The sequence below is a fragment of the Schistocerca gregaria genome, chromosome 4 (genome assembly GCF_023897955.1).
Source record: "Schistocerca gregaria isolate iqSchGreg1 chromosome 4, iqSchGreg1.2, whole genome shotgun sequence".
Lineage (NCBI taxonomy): Eukaryota > Metazoa > Arthropoda > Insecta > Orthoptera > Acrididae > Schistocerca > Schistocerca gregaria.
Window position 1 is genome coordinate 368,632,126 of NC_064923.1, and position 17,200 is coordinate 368,649,325.

At 37.1% G+C, this 17,200-nt stretch overlaps 1 protein-coding gene across 6 annotated transcripts in view; it reads left to right on the forward strand.

Annotated features, from left to right (window-relative positions):
* The window catches only part of LOC126365866 (rho GTPase-activating protein 19), a 116,781-nt gene that overhangs the window by 46,505 nt on the left and 53,076 nt on the right, over window positions 1-17,200 (forward strand). For all 6 annotated transcript variants that reach the window (XM_050008541.1, XM_050008542.1, XM_050008546.1 and 3 more), the window contains exons 5-6: window positions 2,930-3,144; window positions 11,925-12,083. In XM_050008541.1, coding sequence (XP_049864498.1) covers window positions 2,930-3,144; window positions 11,925-12,083 — 374 coding nt within the window. The remainder of the gene's footprint in view (window positions 1-2,929; window positions 3,145-11,924; window positions 12,084-17,200) is intronic.

A 17,200-nucleotide genomic window follows, 5' to 3' on the forward strand; every position in this document is an offset into this window, starting at 1 on the left:
ACTCCACAGATGGAACTTATCCTTACAACTCGTCATCTGCCCCCATGATCGTCCTGGTCTTAATCTCTGATAACCCTCTGTCCCCACACCCTCCATTTGTCAATTTCCCCTTCCTCCATCCTGTCACCCCCTTGTAATTCATGTCCCTACATTGACTTCGGCGTGTACCATTTCCCACTGGCCGCTATTGTGCCAGTCCATATACTTGCCACCCCTCCCTCTCGCATTCGTAGCCAGCAGACAGACTTCTTTTATATTTAATAATGCATTCTGCCAATTGTGACAGTGCACATTGTTTTCGTAATTATCATATGTAACAGACTGCAAAGTGCAACTTAATTTTTAAGTAATTGATTAAAAAATAATATTTTAACATTTTTATTATTAGATTGCACAGCCAGGTTAAAAAAATTCTTAGTTAGAAACCTAATTGATGCTTAAAATCCTTGAAAATCATCATCTGAACTTTCTTCTTCTTCTTCTTCTTCTTCTTCTTCTTCTTCTTCTTCGTTATCATTATTACTGTCCTCTTTATATATCTTTCCACATCAGCCTCGTTCGTCCAGCCTTTGTCGTGTATGTGAACACAACCACCTTGCAGGAGTTTCAGAAGGTTTTGGCATTGTTTTGCACTTGAAAATGGTCATTGGATTAAGTTTAGTACCATCAACATGACATGAAAGGAAAACAGTGTAGCACATTTTTTCATGTCCACTTGTTTTTATAGTTTTGGCACCATTTGTGGCAACAGTTCTGTTACTTGAAACATCAAATGTGGGAGGAGTTTCGTCCATATTAGCTATTTGGCTTAGTTCCACACTGGTTTTCTTTTGCTGTTGACTAATAAAGCAATGGAAAGATAATATTTTCTTTTCATATTCCTGTGGCATTTTCAGAGAGATTTTGGTTTTTGTTAGCATGTCAAGTCCATGATGCTTCATAAACCTGTACCACCAACCAACTTCACCCTTAATGTCTGTTAACTTCTGCAGTAGTGCAAGCTATGAGCGTGTACTTGAATCATTTTTGTATTAATTCCAATGCTATTTTGAACAGTGTCCTTGAATTCTCTATTTACACAATTAGTGTTTCTAATCTTTTTCAGTTCTTCTTTGCCAGCCGCCAGTCGCGAATGGTCTTCCCTGTTGGTGGAGGGCCAAAATGCTGCTCAGATGCTCTGTTTCCAAGTTCCTCTGCATATGCTATTACTGTCAATTTATAGCCTGTCTCATCTCTTGTTTTTTAATTTTGTTTTTATATCTTACAAAATTAGCTACTGACCAAAAATTTTACTATCACCAGTAACACAAATCACTTTCAATTCAAGTTAACTGGTACCACAGACTGCAATGTTGCATCATAGGCTAGACAGTGTTCTGGGTTTGTGATGGCAGGGTGGGAGGGAGATAGTGTTAGCAAGCTTGTGGGTCCCTGGAACTCATGTTTGTCATGTTAGGGCACTGCTGCTACCAGTTGAACCCAATGTTGCCAGATAGAGATAAGCTTTCTGCAACATTGAATATATGGCCATTTTTAAGACTGGTGGGAGTATCAAATCAAACACTGGAAATTTTTACATTAATTTCAAGTATAAGACACAAATTTTGGAGGCAATTTTTCGAAGAACAAAATGTGTCTTGTAGTCTGTAAAATATGCTATATGACAACAGTCAGAGTTTTAAGAATTTTTTACAACCGCATATTAACTTTAGTGAACAATTACAACTGTGTTAAATTCCTGCACTCGAACAATCGCAGTATGGGACATCACCAGAGTGTAATCTGTGTGTAAATGGTAATAAATCAGACTTGATCTGACCATACACACTACGTTATTTAATGCCAAAGTGGCATTAAAGTGTGTGAGCTCACACTGGTATAGAACTCATCACTTGAAATAGCCTACTTTCGACGACCACAAGCCAGATTTGAAGAGGCACTGCTACTGAGGACACATTTGCACAGATGAATACAGTATACTACACACTATCAGTCTAGCTGGCACCATGTAGGTGCGTGCGCGCATGTGCATGTGTGTACTCAACGCTAGTGCCCCCTTTAATCCTAAAGTATTTACAAATTTGAAGATAAGCATTAAATGCTCCATCTTGCTCCAGAGAAGTGCACACACTGCCAATTAAATGAAGTACTATAAAAAGGAAGAACTTGGAAATGAGAATAAATTCTTAGTTTTGTTGCGTACAACAATAGGCAGTAACTAAGGTCTGACTGACAACAAAAAATGTACACACTTTACAAGAAATAGTCTTCTGTTTATACTGCCAAGTCTCTCCTTCAATAATTATATAATGGATCAAAAGAGGGTAAAATATTGGACTCATTGTGCAGGGCATTCATACCCTTGGATGTTGAACTTGATGTATTATTGTTTCAGTATCTTTGCAGGGCGTATAGGTTAGGTTTTCGCATTTTTACTCTTATGGGAGGGAACTCTGTGGATAATTTTAATGATTAATGCAAACCAGCTCATCATATGTTTGTGTTATGGCCATTCTCCTAACCTGAAGTAATTGTAAGAACAAAGCCATACAAACACAATAAATTAGTAGTAATACAGCTAAAGTGGTTTTCATTAATTGTTAAAATTAGTGTCAACTCAGCTGTAGTGCTAAACATGATCAAGAAGAGTATGGGAGTAATTGACTAATTATCAGTTATAAGGTCTAATAAGAATATTACAGACATTCGGTCATTTTGAGGGCTGTGGCAACAATTTTACTGTGTCATGCATATTTAAGGTGTTACATATTGCAACAGCAAGACAGTGGAGATCAAAATAGACATTTTTAAAAACTGTTTATGATACTACAGATGTTATTGTGTCAACATGTGGTACATATTACAGTAACCTTGATTGAAGTTCATATTTATTATTTTAGTAATTAATGTTTATTTTTTATTTTTATAGATTTATGTAAAGAGGTAGCATCAGGACGTGGAAATGAGAAACGTTTACTCAGAGCACTTCAGCTACTTCTTCTTCTGTTACCAGTTGAAAACCGTTTGCTTCTGAGGGATCTGCTGCAGTTACTGCATAAAACAGCTTGTCATGAGGCTAAAAATAAGATGTCGGCAGACAACCTTGCGACACTGTTCACACCACATCTTATCTGCCCAAGAAAGGTTGTGACATGGTGCTTTCCTTAAAAGTTGTGACAAAGACTTGTGATTTCACTTTACTGAGAGCATGCAACTAATATATGAATGTTAATTAGCAGATTATGCAAGACAAACGAGCCATCTGCTTAATAAACATTAAATTCAAAGTAAAACCATGACTTATATTTATAGTGTTTCTATCTTTTGGTTATATTGTAATATCTCTCTGTAAATATTGTCATTGTAAATGCAGTTGATGATAGCTCATTGAGACTTGTCACCATTAATATAAAAAAAGTTTTAGTCTGTATATGTAAAATAAGGAGACTACCACTTATCTATAGAGGACTGGTACGTGGCTAACAGAAACACGTAATAGAAGATAATTAATACTAGCTTTCAAACTCGTGCTCTTCTAGTAAGAGTACACACATACACAAACACAACCAGCAGCTATTGAGTGTACTGATTGTGTGTGTGGGAATGTGTGTACTCTTACTAGAGAAAGAGCACGAACTTGAAAAGCTAGTGTTAAATGATTTCTATTATGTGTTTCTGTGTGCCACACCACAGACCTCTATAGGTTAGTGGTTCCCTTTGTCGTATATTACGTATTTTCCCAACCAGGTATTTCCATTATTTTTATTCTGTGTAGATTTGTGTGTGTGTGTGTGTGTGTGTGTGTGTGTGTGTGTGTGTGTGTGTGTAAATAAGATGATGTGTTGTAAATAGTAATTGTTTATACCCTGTGTATTAAAAATCTTTTTATGTTTAAGAGGGAGGGGAGCTATTGTGAGATAACTACAGCCAGGAAGTTTACAGTTATGTATTTAAGTTTAATTTTGACTGGTAATATCTAGATGGTCAGGTAATTACAGCACTCAAAACTTTGAGCCAAAAAGGGGAAATTATAGTGCTGCAAGAGTCCTTTTTAGTTAAACATGTTTAAGAAATATTTGCTCTTTAAAGTGTATTTGAGTTCTCAAATTCAGTTGTTTGTTGAAGTATGTTATGAAGTAATCATATATCTGTTGTGGAAAATTATCAGTGAAGTTTTACATTGAAATGTAAAAAACTGTAGCAACAATAATGTGTAGTTATCACTCTAAGTACTATAAATTCCGTTGATGTCTGAAGAAATGCGATAAGCAGTGCTCTCCAAATATACATTTGGAGGAGGAGGGGGAGGAGGAACGTTATATCTAATTCAGAATTAGTGGGAGAGAGAAAGGAGTGGGGTATTCAGCAATAAAATCTTATAACACTTACCGAAGTCTGTGAAAAATCAAATATATTCTTCTAGCCTGAAGTGCTTCAGTCCGCAGAGGAAATAACAGCAGAACCTACCTTGTACACAGTAATTAGTATAGTCTTTTCTTAAGTGCTTCTGTGAGGAGGAAGTAAAGACACTGTCTTATCTGTTGAGTAGCGTTTAATAATTTTTTTTTGAGTGTTTGTGTATTAGATGACTTGAGGTGGTTACTGGGGTAGTAGTAGCCAGAGGCAGTGTAGTGGCAGTACCTAAATGGTATTTTCTACTGCCTGAGTTAGTAATATATTTCATGTATTGTTCACATCTGCATTATTATTTTCACTTATTCAAACTGTGCTAGCCTCTAAACGATGTTGTGGGCATTAATGGAAATAAGCTTTATAGCATCTAAACAGTATTATGAAAAGGATAGTAGCTGCTCATCATTAGCTAAGATGCTGCGTCGGAGATAGGTACAACAAAAAGATTGTCAGAAAGTGAGCTTTCGACAACAAGGCCTTCGTTGAAAATTGACGACCCCCCCCCCCCCCCCCCCCCCCCCACGCACAATAGCCACAGTATCCGGCAGCTGAAGCAAGACTTAAAAATATCTTGTATAATGGAACACAGGTAAAGATGGGTATGGGCTTGCCTGTAGTGAAGGGATGCATGAGGAAGTGAGACCTGCTGGAACCTGCATTGACCATAACCAACAGGTTTCAGACTGCTGCAGTGAACTGAGGTGGCATTCAAGCACCTGCAACACCAGATGTATTACCTATGATGCCCCTGTCTTGTCTGCAAAACCTTAATGTCCCTAAGATTTGTGATACAGCTGATTTGAGTGGTTCATACTAATCTGCAGGTGAATGGGGAACAATGGAAGGTTCACAGTTTTGTATGAAAGGCGACAGACAATCGCACAGAGTGTGTGGTTGTCATTGGGGACTCCAGTGTTAGGTGATTTATGGAGTCTACTCAGGTTACAAAGAAAGGTCAGTGTCCACGCCGTATGCTTACCACAAAGTCTTGGGCCAGATGTGGAGGCAGCTCTGCAGGCAGCTGTTAAGTGTACTGGTTGTAGCGAATTGTAAATCGAAAGGAATGATCCCTGCTGCCTACAGGTAGCCCGTTGATTTGGTGAAGACTGTGGATTTTTGCAGCAATGTTTCCAGGACCTATTGGGATGCTCTGGTTCCGAGCTGAATGCAAGGATTGCAGTTCCACTCGCAATCACTTTCCCAGAAGAGCAAACTCAATTCCAGTGTGCTAAGTCTTTTGCATGGCTTGCAGAACTAGACAGGGGGTGACCATGCACTGTCACTTTCAAGTCCAAATCCTGACACGGTTAAGATTCCTCAAACCTTTTACTAATACAGACAAACTTACAAAAAACAACTAAATATCTAATAAATAGATAATTGGAATGACAATGGAATATTTAAATTAGATCTTGTAGAATAATTACATTGTCTTAACCAAGTTGTTTAGAACTCGACCAAAGGTTTATTTCAAATAAGTACATAAATGGTAGTCACACACAAAATTTGTAAGTCAGGTGAATAATGTTTAAACTAGTAGTGCAAATTCTAGTTATGTAGTGCAAGCAGGGAATTTACAAATAGTAGCCTATGCAAAATAAGTGCTTAATGTCTCGCATTTATCACATGTTCATACTGTATTTTAAAAACTATAAGACACACTTTTTTCTTCAAAAAATTGCCTCCAAAATTCAAGTGCGTCTTATCCTCGACATTAATATAAAAAGTCCAGTATTTGATTTAAGATTCCTGCCAGTCTTAAAAATGGCCATATATTCGATGCCGGGGGAAACCTGTCTCTATTGGGCAACATTGGATTCAACTGGCAGCAACTGTGCACTGATTTGAAAAATGTGAGTTGCAAGGATCCACAGACTTGGTAACACTGTTTACCTCCTGCTCCGCCATCAAAAACCCATAACACTGTCTAACCTATGATGCATCTTTACAGTCTACAGTGCCAGTGAACTTGAATTGAAAGTGATTTATGTCATTGGTGACAGGAAAATATTGTTGTTAGTACTTAATTTTGTAATGTATAAGAATAAAAAATATTCATATTATATGGGCTATAAACTGAAAGTAATAGCATTTGCAACAGGACATGGAAACAGAGCAGCTGAGCGGCATTTCAGCTGTCCACCCAACAGAAAAAAAACCATTTGCGATTGGCGGGCTTACTATGAAGAACTGAAAAAGTTGAGGAAGACTAAATATGTAAATATAGTACCGAATGCAAAAGTGGCCAGAAGTAGATGATTACATATTGAAATGGAGTCAAGGACACCATAACAATGGCATTGGAGTTAATACCAAAATTATTCAAATGCAGGTTCATGAAGCATCACGGAATTGGCATGCGAACGAAAACCAAAATCTCTCAGAAAACGCCACGAGAATATGAAGCGAGAATATTATCTTTCCATCACTTTATTATTCAACATTGAAAGAAAACCAGTGTGGAACTACGTGAAATTGCGAATGTGGATGAAACTCCTCCCACATTTGATGTGTCGAGTAATAGAACTATTGCCATGAAAGGCGCTAAAACTGTAACAAGAAAAACAAGTGGACATGAAAAATGCACTAAACTGTTTTTCTTTCATTTCATGCTGATGGAACTAAACTTAATCCAACGATCATTTTAAAGTGCTAAACAGTGCCAGAACCTTCTGAAATACCAAGGGTGGTGGTGTTTGCATACATGACAAGGGTTGGATGGATGAAGTGGGTGTGAAATTATGGATTAACAGAGTGGGAGAGAAGGAAAGGTGCTTTATTATAGAAGAGTTTTCTTCTGGTGCTACATCAGTTTAGTACGCATTTGAAAAATTCTCTGAAAGAATAATTGAGACTGGTAAATACAGATTTTGTTGCTATTACGAGAGGACTTACTTCACAATTGCAGCCTCTTGATGTCTCGATGAATAAATGATGACGAAGAAGAAGAAGAAGAAGAAGAAGAAGAAGAAGAAGAAGAAGAAGAAGAAAGTTCAGATGATGATTTTCAAGGATTTTAAGCATCAGTTAGGTTTTGTAAACTAAGAACTTTTTTAGCCTGGCTGTGTAAACTAATAATAAAAATATTTTTTTCAAAAAAATTGCTTAAAAATGAATGTGCAGTTCATAGTTTGTATTGTCTAATAAGCTGTAAAATACGGTACATCATTTGAACAGTTCTGTTATTGAAATGATCAGTAGTGAGTTGATTCATAGGATATGTGTATGTGGTTAATGTTAATGAACACATTACTTTTTAGTCCCACCCATGTAACTACACTTAAAAACAACTAGTTTTCAAATAAAAATTCGTCCATTGAGTGGAAAGTGTTGTCCAGGAAAAATGGTTTTAGTCTAGCTTTAACACTTGTTTTTCTGCCTGTCAGACATTGTGTGTTATAAAAAAAAAATTTTTTTCTTTGCTGCATTTTGAATTCCTTTCTGAGCCACCAAAAATTTTAACAATGGTTAAATAAAGGCAATTTTTCTCCTCTGGTGTTGCTGGTGAACTGGTGTAGACATCACTATTTCTCTGTAATTGTGATGTCTTATTTGTGATGATTTTGATTTGCAGATATGCAGGGTCAACCACAATTCCATCTGTAAGCTTTCAGTGGTTGTTTAGGGATATCATCGTAGTACTTTGGTATACAGGTTCCATAGTCCCTGGGCCTCATTACAGAGTTATAGCATTTTGTTTGGTCTCGTGCCCCAATTATATTTGTTTCCGTATTTCACTGAAAATGGTGCACAACAGTGCAGATGTTGATGCTATGTGCGTCTTGTTTGTATTCGCTCACGGTACCTGCTATCGTCAACAGTAGTATCCATTTTACTCTCTGCCTTCAAGCTTGCTTTAAGTACTGCTCTTCTCTCTTGTAGGTTTGTTTTCCTAGCAATATTAGTTGTAAATTAACAGTGTTACATAGCTGTATGGATAGGTTTATTGATGAAAAGCTGGTTGTTAAGTACTTTGTGTATGGTTTCATGTGCTGTTCATGGAAAAACAGCACAACAATATTCTGAGCTTTCCTTGCAGTGATGGCAACACCGTTCACAGTACAATAGACACGAAGCCCCCAACATAAGTGCAAAGAGGAACTAGTCCATTATGGCCAGTAGGAGACGCTGATTCCAGTCATGTGATTTCCATTCCAGTCATGGCAAGATGTTCCAATGCTGAGCAGCTGTTAGCATTAGTTTGTCATAATAATATTGCATAGGGCTAATATTAATAATTGTTACTATGAGGACACACTTACCTGCTGACTAAGTTTTCATTAAAGAAACTTCTATAATAAAGGCCAACAAATGTAATACAAGAGGAATATAATGAGGTGTACTAGTCGGGGTGAAGTAAGAAACCATGATAAAGATTGGGGAGTGGTAAGACGTGAAATCTCGATCTGAAGGCCTGCAAAATTTAGATTGTGTAAGTTTAATTAAACAAATTTTCATATACAAGTACAAAGCTGTGGGAAACAATCATATTGACACGGAGGCAGCTGCATTCTCCAGGTCACAGCAAGATGTAAATGATGCAAAACAGTTGATGAGTAAAACAGTGGAAAATCCAAGATGGAATGTAACGTTGTTATGAAAAGGATAGTTGCTACTCACCATATAACGGAGATGCTGAGTTGCAGATAGGCACAAGAAGAAGACGACTGTCGTAAAGTGAGCTTTTGGCCAACTGAGTCTCTCTTTTTTTGCAAAGTTCTTGTTGGCCTAAAGCTCACTTTCCGACAGTTTTTTACTTGGCACCTCCGCTGTTTGGTGAGTAGCAACTATCCTTTCCATATTATTTGGGAATAAGTATTCATAGTTTAAATAATAAATCATCTAGAATGCTGGTGTTCTTGTTTGCTTCTTGTACAGAATTCTAAAACTGCTGTTCATTCTCCTGGCTCAGTGCAGTTTCTGTTTCATAACTAATTTATCTATGATTTTTACAGAAATATGGCTCAGTGGGTTAAGTTCCAGGCTACAAAACTAATCCCCTGTTGGTCCTACAATTTTATCTGTTACTTATCACTTCTTCCACCCCTAACAATGACATAAATGCCAATTCAGGTTGCACTATGTTTTGGAGTGCATGATGAAATGTAGGTCCGACTCAAACTGGCTATGTTAGTCAGTTCATACGTGGGAGAACATCAAGGACACATCACTATGTCTAGTAGAGCACTGCAGTATTAAGGTCAACCTTCAGGTTGAGCTTTACTTGCTTTACAAGTGCAACATGTAAATATTAATGGGCGGAAGACCTTAGCAGTTACATTACTTACAGACTCCAATTCAACTGTCTCGACACCTGTTTGTACTTTCTTCCTTCCCCTACTAACATGCATGAATACGCTAATTAAGGTGCCAAAGGTGAGTATGCAGCTGACAAAAACTCTGAATCTGCAACACCTTCCTTAGGTTGTTAATACTATTGGTTGTGGGTGTCTGCTTGATATAATTATGTAATTTGTTCATATTTATGATGCTACAAAATGAGTGAACCAAACAAGAACTTGGTGGTTACTAATGACTAGCATTGACAAACATATAATGTAAAGCCTCCTAATACTTTTATGGAATGCTGCTGAACATCCCGGGTCATTCGAAAATATTTTAGGATTAACTCTGAGTAAGCTTTCCTTTAGTATAGGAACAGTTTTTTGGTCCACTATGTGTGTTCATAATATTGCAGCACACTGGCAATATTTCTGATTGAGAAAGTGCCAAGAGACAGTTGGAATACTTTTTCCAACTATCTGCACAAACTGCAGTAATTGCTTATCCTCCACGATTTAAAAATAAATAGTTCACCTGCATTGCTACCTGTGACCAAGGGAGGCCTACAACAAACCACATACATATAAAAAAAGAATGAATTTGGCCACTAGTTTCAAATGATGTTACATCATAAAAAGATAATTTTATTTTAAATGTGATGTGCGTGGAGAAGCTAAGATTGAATTACAACTAATTTTGCAAAAAGATTACAACAGAATTGATGATTTCTCAGTTTTTGCTGAAGGTATTGTGATTTGAAAATCTTGTACCGCTGTCCTGAAATAAAGAAAATTTCAGGAAATATAACATACTGATACTTCTCTTTATATGAGTAAAAGAATTTTCTCTAGTGCGTCGTGATGACAAATCTTTGAAAATGAAATAAACTTTCTGGTGAGATGTTTGAAAAAGAGAGTATTTTTGAAAACTCATTTAAAAGCAACATAAAGTACATCTAATCAATGGCAAAGAATTGGAGCAATAAATCTCATTTGATTTCAAATTTATTTAATTTTCACAATGTTTTACATCACAAATGGCATGTAAGTGAATAATGTTTTGAGTAAATATTTTTATTTGTTATTCGTGAGTAACAAATATTGTTTTTGAACCTGTGTGTGTCATTCATCATTTGAAGAAATGTCCAACTCTGGTGGTGAACAAAATGCATTGCACACTGCAAATGCACAGCCAATGTGGAAGTTACTGTAGCCCATGATATTCAAGTGGTTCTGGAGAAGTGTGTGACATCCGCATGGCTGCCTCCAAATGCTCACTCGCTTATGTTGTTAGGCAAGGAAGCATCAGACATATTTGTCAAGTTCCACCAACATTCTCGAAGTGTTTTTGTGCATTCTCGAAGTGTTTTTGTGCCATACCAGCTTTGTAATTGGATTGAAGAGTTTGTTGCAAACGGAACACAGTATGCCTTTTTAATTGATAGAAATCTTCAGATACAAAAATGGGAAAGACAGAGGCCAGACAGATTCATTGCAGGAATCTTCAAGAAGTATAGTCCACCCGTGAGAGAACTTACAAAACTTATTCAACTGACACTTGAATATTGTTCCTGAGTACATTGCCCTTACCGGGTAAAATTAATAGAGAGAATAAAGAAGCTTTATTCAAATAGAGCATTGCTTTTCATTTCTGGTTTGCTTAGTAAGTCCAGTGCCAGTCGCGACAAGAGAGGTGTCATACATTGTGGAGAAGTTTGTCACAATTCTGAGAGTGCACATTCCTGGAAGAGTTGCCCAGTCTTTTGCTTTCTCCCACAAAAAGATTATGAGGATAAAATACAGGAGATTGAAGCTCGTGCGGAGGATTAACAAAAGTCGTTCTTTCTGCATGCTGCTCATGCCTGGTGTTGGAACAGGAACTGCCAATGGTACATGACTTTCACTATATTCCATAAGATGCCTTGGAGAATATAGATGCGTATGTAGATACTCCAAGGAATAATTTTTGAAAATGTAATGTGTGTGTGTGTGTGTGTGTGTGTGTGTGTGTGTGTGTGTGTGTGCGTGTGTGTTATTGAACATACTTGTTTATAAATCATTGTACACAAAACTCAAAATAATAATAATAATAATATAATAATAATAATAATAATAATAATAATAATAATAATAATAATAATGGATTAGGGTTAATGTTAGACGGTCATGTAAATGATCAACCTGTTGTCATTGTTAAAATATCTAACTCCATGTTGTTTGTTATTATAGCTGACACCAGAAGCTTTGCATGACAATTCTCAGAAAATGTGTGGTGTAATTGCTTTCATGATCAAGCAGGAAAAGAACTTGTTCAGTATTCCACCAAAATTGGCTACAGATGTTCGTGCTTTCTGGATTGAGCATAATAAATCAAGAATAACACCGAAGGTTTGACAAATTTCATTTTCCTTAATCTTTTTTCACAGTTGTATCAATGTGCTCCAATGTCTGAATGAACAAATTTTGTACATAATTTATCAAAAACTTTTATTATTACTGTTTCAGTTTATTATTTTAGGAAATATGCACTAAAGATGAGAACTCAAGGCTCTCAACTTTTGGGAGTTATGTACATTATTTCTGTTGGCTTATTAAGTACAGTAGAGAATTGATTATCTAAAAAGGATTGGCTGGAATTGTGGTTAAGTGAAAATGTTCCAGTTAGTAAATTTAAATTTGTGGGAAAGCATTTGACTCAGTACCTCACCTACACTTTTGAATGTTGGGCTCCATAAGGTTCCCTTTCTCTGCAGTGGCCATGGAATATAAAATTATAAAAAATGTAGCAACCAGTCGCAGAAACGTAATTTATCTATCTTGTTGCAAGTAGATTTCAACTGATATCAGTCATTGGTGCATTTTTCTAACCGATACATACCATAAGTAGAAGTACTGTCCTTGGCTTCATGATAGAAATCTTCCAAGGACAGTACTTCTACTTATGGCATGTATCAATTAGAAAGAAAAATGCACCGATAATGACTGATATCAGTCAAAATTGATTTGTAACAAGATAAATGAATTATGTTTCTGCGACTGGTAGCTACATTCTTTATAATTTTACACCTACACTTGTAAATATTTTGATCATATGGTGTATCAACTAAAATCTGTGACTGGATTGACTACTTTATGGCAGAGAGGTCACAGCTTGTTTCCTTGGATGGAGAGTCATCATTAGATGTAAAAGTAACTTCAGGTGTGCCTCAGGGAAGTGTGTTGGGACTATTGTAAATGTTGTATATTAATGACTTTGCAGATAATATTAATAGTAACCTCAGACTGTTTGCAGATGATGCAGTTGTCTGTAATGAAGTGCTGAATCAGAGAATACATAAATATTCAGTCAGATCTTTATAAGATTTCAAAGCGGTACAGAGATTGGCATCTTGCTTTAAATGTTTACAAATGTAAAATTGTGCATGTCGGAAAAAAAACACACTTAGTATTCTATGACTATAATATCAGTGAGTCACAGTTGGAATTGGCCAACTCGTACAAATATCAGGATGTAATCCGTTGTAGGGAGATGAAATGGAATGACAACAAAGACTTGGTCATGGGTAAAGCAGTTGGTAGCCTTGGTTGATCGCTAGAATATTGAGAAAGCACAGTCAATCTCCGAAGGAATTTACTTAAAAATCACTTGTGCATCACATTCTAGAATATCACTCAAGTGTGTGAGACCTGTACCAAATAGGACCCACAGGGGATATTGAACATATACAGAAAAGGGCAGCACAAATGGTGACAGGCTTGTCTGACACATGGGAGAGTGTTGCAGAGATGCTGAATAAACTGAACTGGTAGTCTCTTGAAAATACATGTAAACCATCCTGAGAAAGTCTTCTAATGCAGTTTCAAGGAGTGGTTTTAAATGTTGACTCTAGGAACCTACTACAATCTCATACATATTGTTCACATAGCGATCATGAGAACAAGATTAGAATAACTACAGCATACACAGAGGCATTCAGTCAATCATTCTTCCTTTGTGCCATATACAAACAGAATGAGAAGAAACCGTAATGACTGGTACTATGGGATATACACTCTGCCATGCACTTCACGGTGTTTTGCAGTGTAAATATAGATGCAGTTATTGGCAAAAGACTGGAGGACAATTTGGCAGTTTCTGCCTATCGACCTATAGCAACCTGTAGTGACTGGTGGAGGTGAAGTGTTGGCTGCTGCAGAAGCTGCGCACAAAGCATGGCCAACAGTAGACGGGAAAGGAAAAACAGGCTTGATTTTTTTATCCATCAGTCCCATTGAGCTGAAGCAAGTAAGGAACTGTGTATCACATCAGGTGTGGCTTAAATCTATGAGTCCAAAGGATTTACTTGCGAAGCAACACCGCTCAAATGCCTCACTCTTTACAAAATGCAACATGGCTATGATGTGATACAATATACTACTGAATTCTTCATTGTTCTTGGCAGTCTACAAGCAAAGGATGATCATTTGTCAATAATTCTGCACCACAATCTTCAAGATGTCTACACTTTTTGAAGCCCATGAGAGTCTACCAGATGTCGAGATTTCAAAAGTAAAAATGTTGGAAGAAAAACACAAGAATTCAGAAAGGCAGTGAAAATGAGTGTGCCATAATGTTTATTAAATTTGATCAATGTTTCATGACAAGTCAAGAAGTGCTGTGAGTGACAGTGACACATTGGAACAAAAATCAAAACTAAAACAAGAAAGGAAAAAATCATCATATAAATGCAGCTTTTGTAATAAGAGGGGACACAAAGAAGATAAGTTTTTCAAGAAGAAACTAAGTGTGCAAGTTGCAAAGACTGTCAACAAACTCATTGTTGTCCCTCTATGAATGAGCCCTCTCTGTAGTTTGGTGGTTTCAATATTAGTTAGTGCATAGTCAGTGGTTGCACATCACACATGTGCAATTATCGAAAATTCACACAACAGAAATGCAGGCGAATTTAATGCTTGCAGACAAATGCCACCCTAGTAATAGCTAAAGGTAACATATGCATCATAAGCAAAGGTAGTGGTACCAACTGCATAATGCTGAAAAACTCGTATATGTGCCAGAACTGAACCAATCTCATTTCATTGGCAAAGATTGCGGACGACAGTCGCACAGTGACATTTGAAAAAAAGCTCTTGCAGCTACACAGGATACTAACGGTAAAGTCAAAGTGACTGCAAACAGTTGAAACTTGTTTTATTTACAAGAAAATGGGCCAAAGAAGTGTGTCATTGCCAGGCTGAAAGTTACAAAAAATGATATGTTAATGTGGCATGGTTGATTAGACACCTTGAACTTGCACAATATGATCAAAATGACCAAAAAAGAGAATATGGTAGGTCTGAAAATCAGTGATGTCAATCTCACTAGATCACTAAGGGTCTTGAAGGAAAAGTGTGTCCATTCCTGTTACCAAATGAGAAGGTAACTCAAACTAACTTCTGGAGTTTATCTACTCTCATGTCTGTGGGCCAAGGAGAGACACCTCGTACACAACATTTTTTTGTGATTTTCATAGATGACCACTCTAGATGGTGTCAACTCTATTTCCTTCAACATAATGAGGAAGTTCTCAACAGATTTGTTGATTTCAAAAACCTATCTGAAAATCAAAGTAGTCATAAAATTAAATTCTTTCAGTCAGACAAAGAAGTAATGCAATAAAAAACTGGACTTCTTCCCCAGGATGGCAGGAATACACTAACAGTCCCATACACCATTAAAATGGCGTTGCTGAAGAAAAGGGCTACTCATTGGTCAAAGCGGCCCATTATATGCTGCTTGAGTCAGGGCAACCACCATTGTTTCGGGCTGAAACCACCAACACAACTAACTACATCCAAAATTGTTGCTTTACATCTACATCTACATCCATACTCTGCAAACCGCTATGAAATGCATGGCAAGGGTATGTTCGATTGTACCTGTTATTAGGGTTTCTTTCTGTACCATTCACATACAGGGTGGGAAAGAATGATGGTTAGAGAGACTCTGTGCATGCTGTAATTGTTCTAATCTTGTTCTCAAGATCCCTATGCGAACAAAACGTAAGGGGTTGTAGCATATTCATAGAATCATCATTTGAACCTGGTTCTTGAAACTTTGTTATTAGACATTTTTGGGATAGTTAATGTCTATCTTCAAGAGTCTGCCTGTCCATTTTATTCAGCATCGCTTTAACAGTTTCCCATGGACCAAACAAACCTGTGGCCATTCGTGCTGCCTCCCCTCTGTATATGTTCATATTCTAAAGTGGGTCGTACAAGTGATTCGTAAGCAATCTTCCTTGTAGACTGATTGCACTTCCCCAGTGTTTTACCAGTCAACCCAAGTCTGCCACCTGCTTTACCCACAACTGCGCCTAGTGATCTTTCTGTATAAATACCCAGGTATTTGTATGAGTTGGCTGATTCTCACTGTGACTAATTGATATTATAGTCATGAAATACTACAGTTTTCATTTTGTGACATACAATTTTACATTTCTGAACATTTAAAGCAAGTTGCCAATCTCTGCACCATGTTGAAATCTTATCAAAATCTGACTGAATATTTATACAGAATCTTTCAGACAGTGCTTCATTGTAGATAACTGCATCATCTGCAAACTGTTTGCCCACAGAGTCCCTGATACACAACATGAACATCAAGGGTCGTAACACACCTGGGCCACACCAAAAGTTACTTCATCTAATGCTGACTCTCCATCCGAGATAACATGCTGCGTCGTCCCTACCAAAAAGTCTTCCATCCAGTCACTAATTTCACGTGATACCCGAAATGATCAAACTTTTGCTAACAAATGAAGGTGTGGTACTGAGTCAAATGCTTTTCAGAAGTCAAGAAATATTTCATCTACCTTACTGCCTTGCTCCAAAGCTTTGAGATTTTATGTGATAAAAGTACGAGTTGAGTTTCACATTGCCAGCATTTTTGGAATCAATGCTGGTTGGTGTGGACATGGTTATCTGTTCATTATGTTAGAGCTCAGAATATGTTCCAAGATTCAACAGAAAATTGATTGTCAAGGATATTGGAAGTAGTTTTGTGGATCACTTCTACTAGCCATCGTGTAGACTGTTGTTACCTGTGCTTTCTTCCAACTACTGGGCACAGTTTTCTGTATCAGCAATCTATGACAGATTATAGACTGAAGAGGGGCTATCTCAGCTGAAATACTGGTTTTGAATCTGTAGAGTTTTGATCGGGCCCTGGAGCTTTGTTCAGATTTAACGATTTCATCTGTTTTTCAACACTGCTGACACTAATACTGATTTCAGTCATCCTTTCAATGGTAGGAGGATGCAATTGGGGCAGTTCTCCTGGGTTTCCCTTTGTAAAGGACCATTTGAAAATGGAGTTAAGTATTTCAGCATTTGCTTTACTACCATCAATTTCAGTTCCTGTCTCATTTGCAACATACTGGACACTAACAGCCTATACACATGACCAGAATTTTTTTATTTCTTTGGCCACTGGGGGAGATCATTTGACAATGTTGTGCTATGGT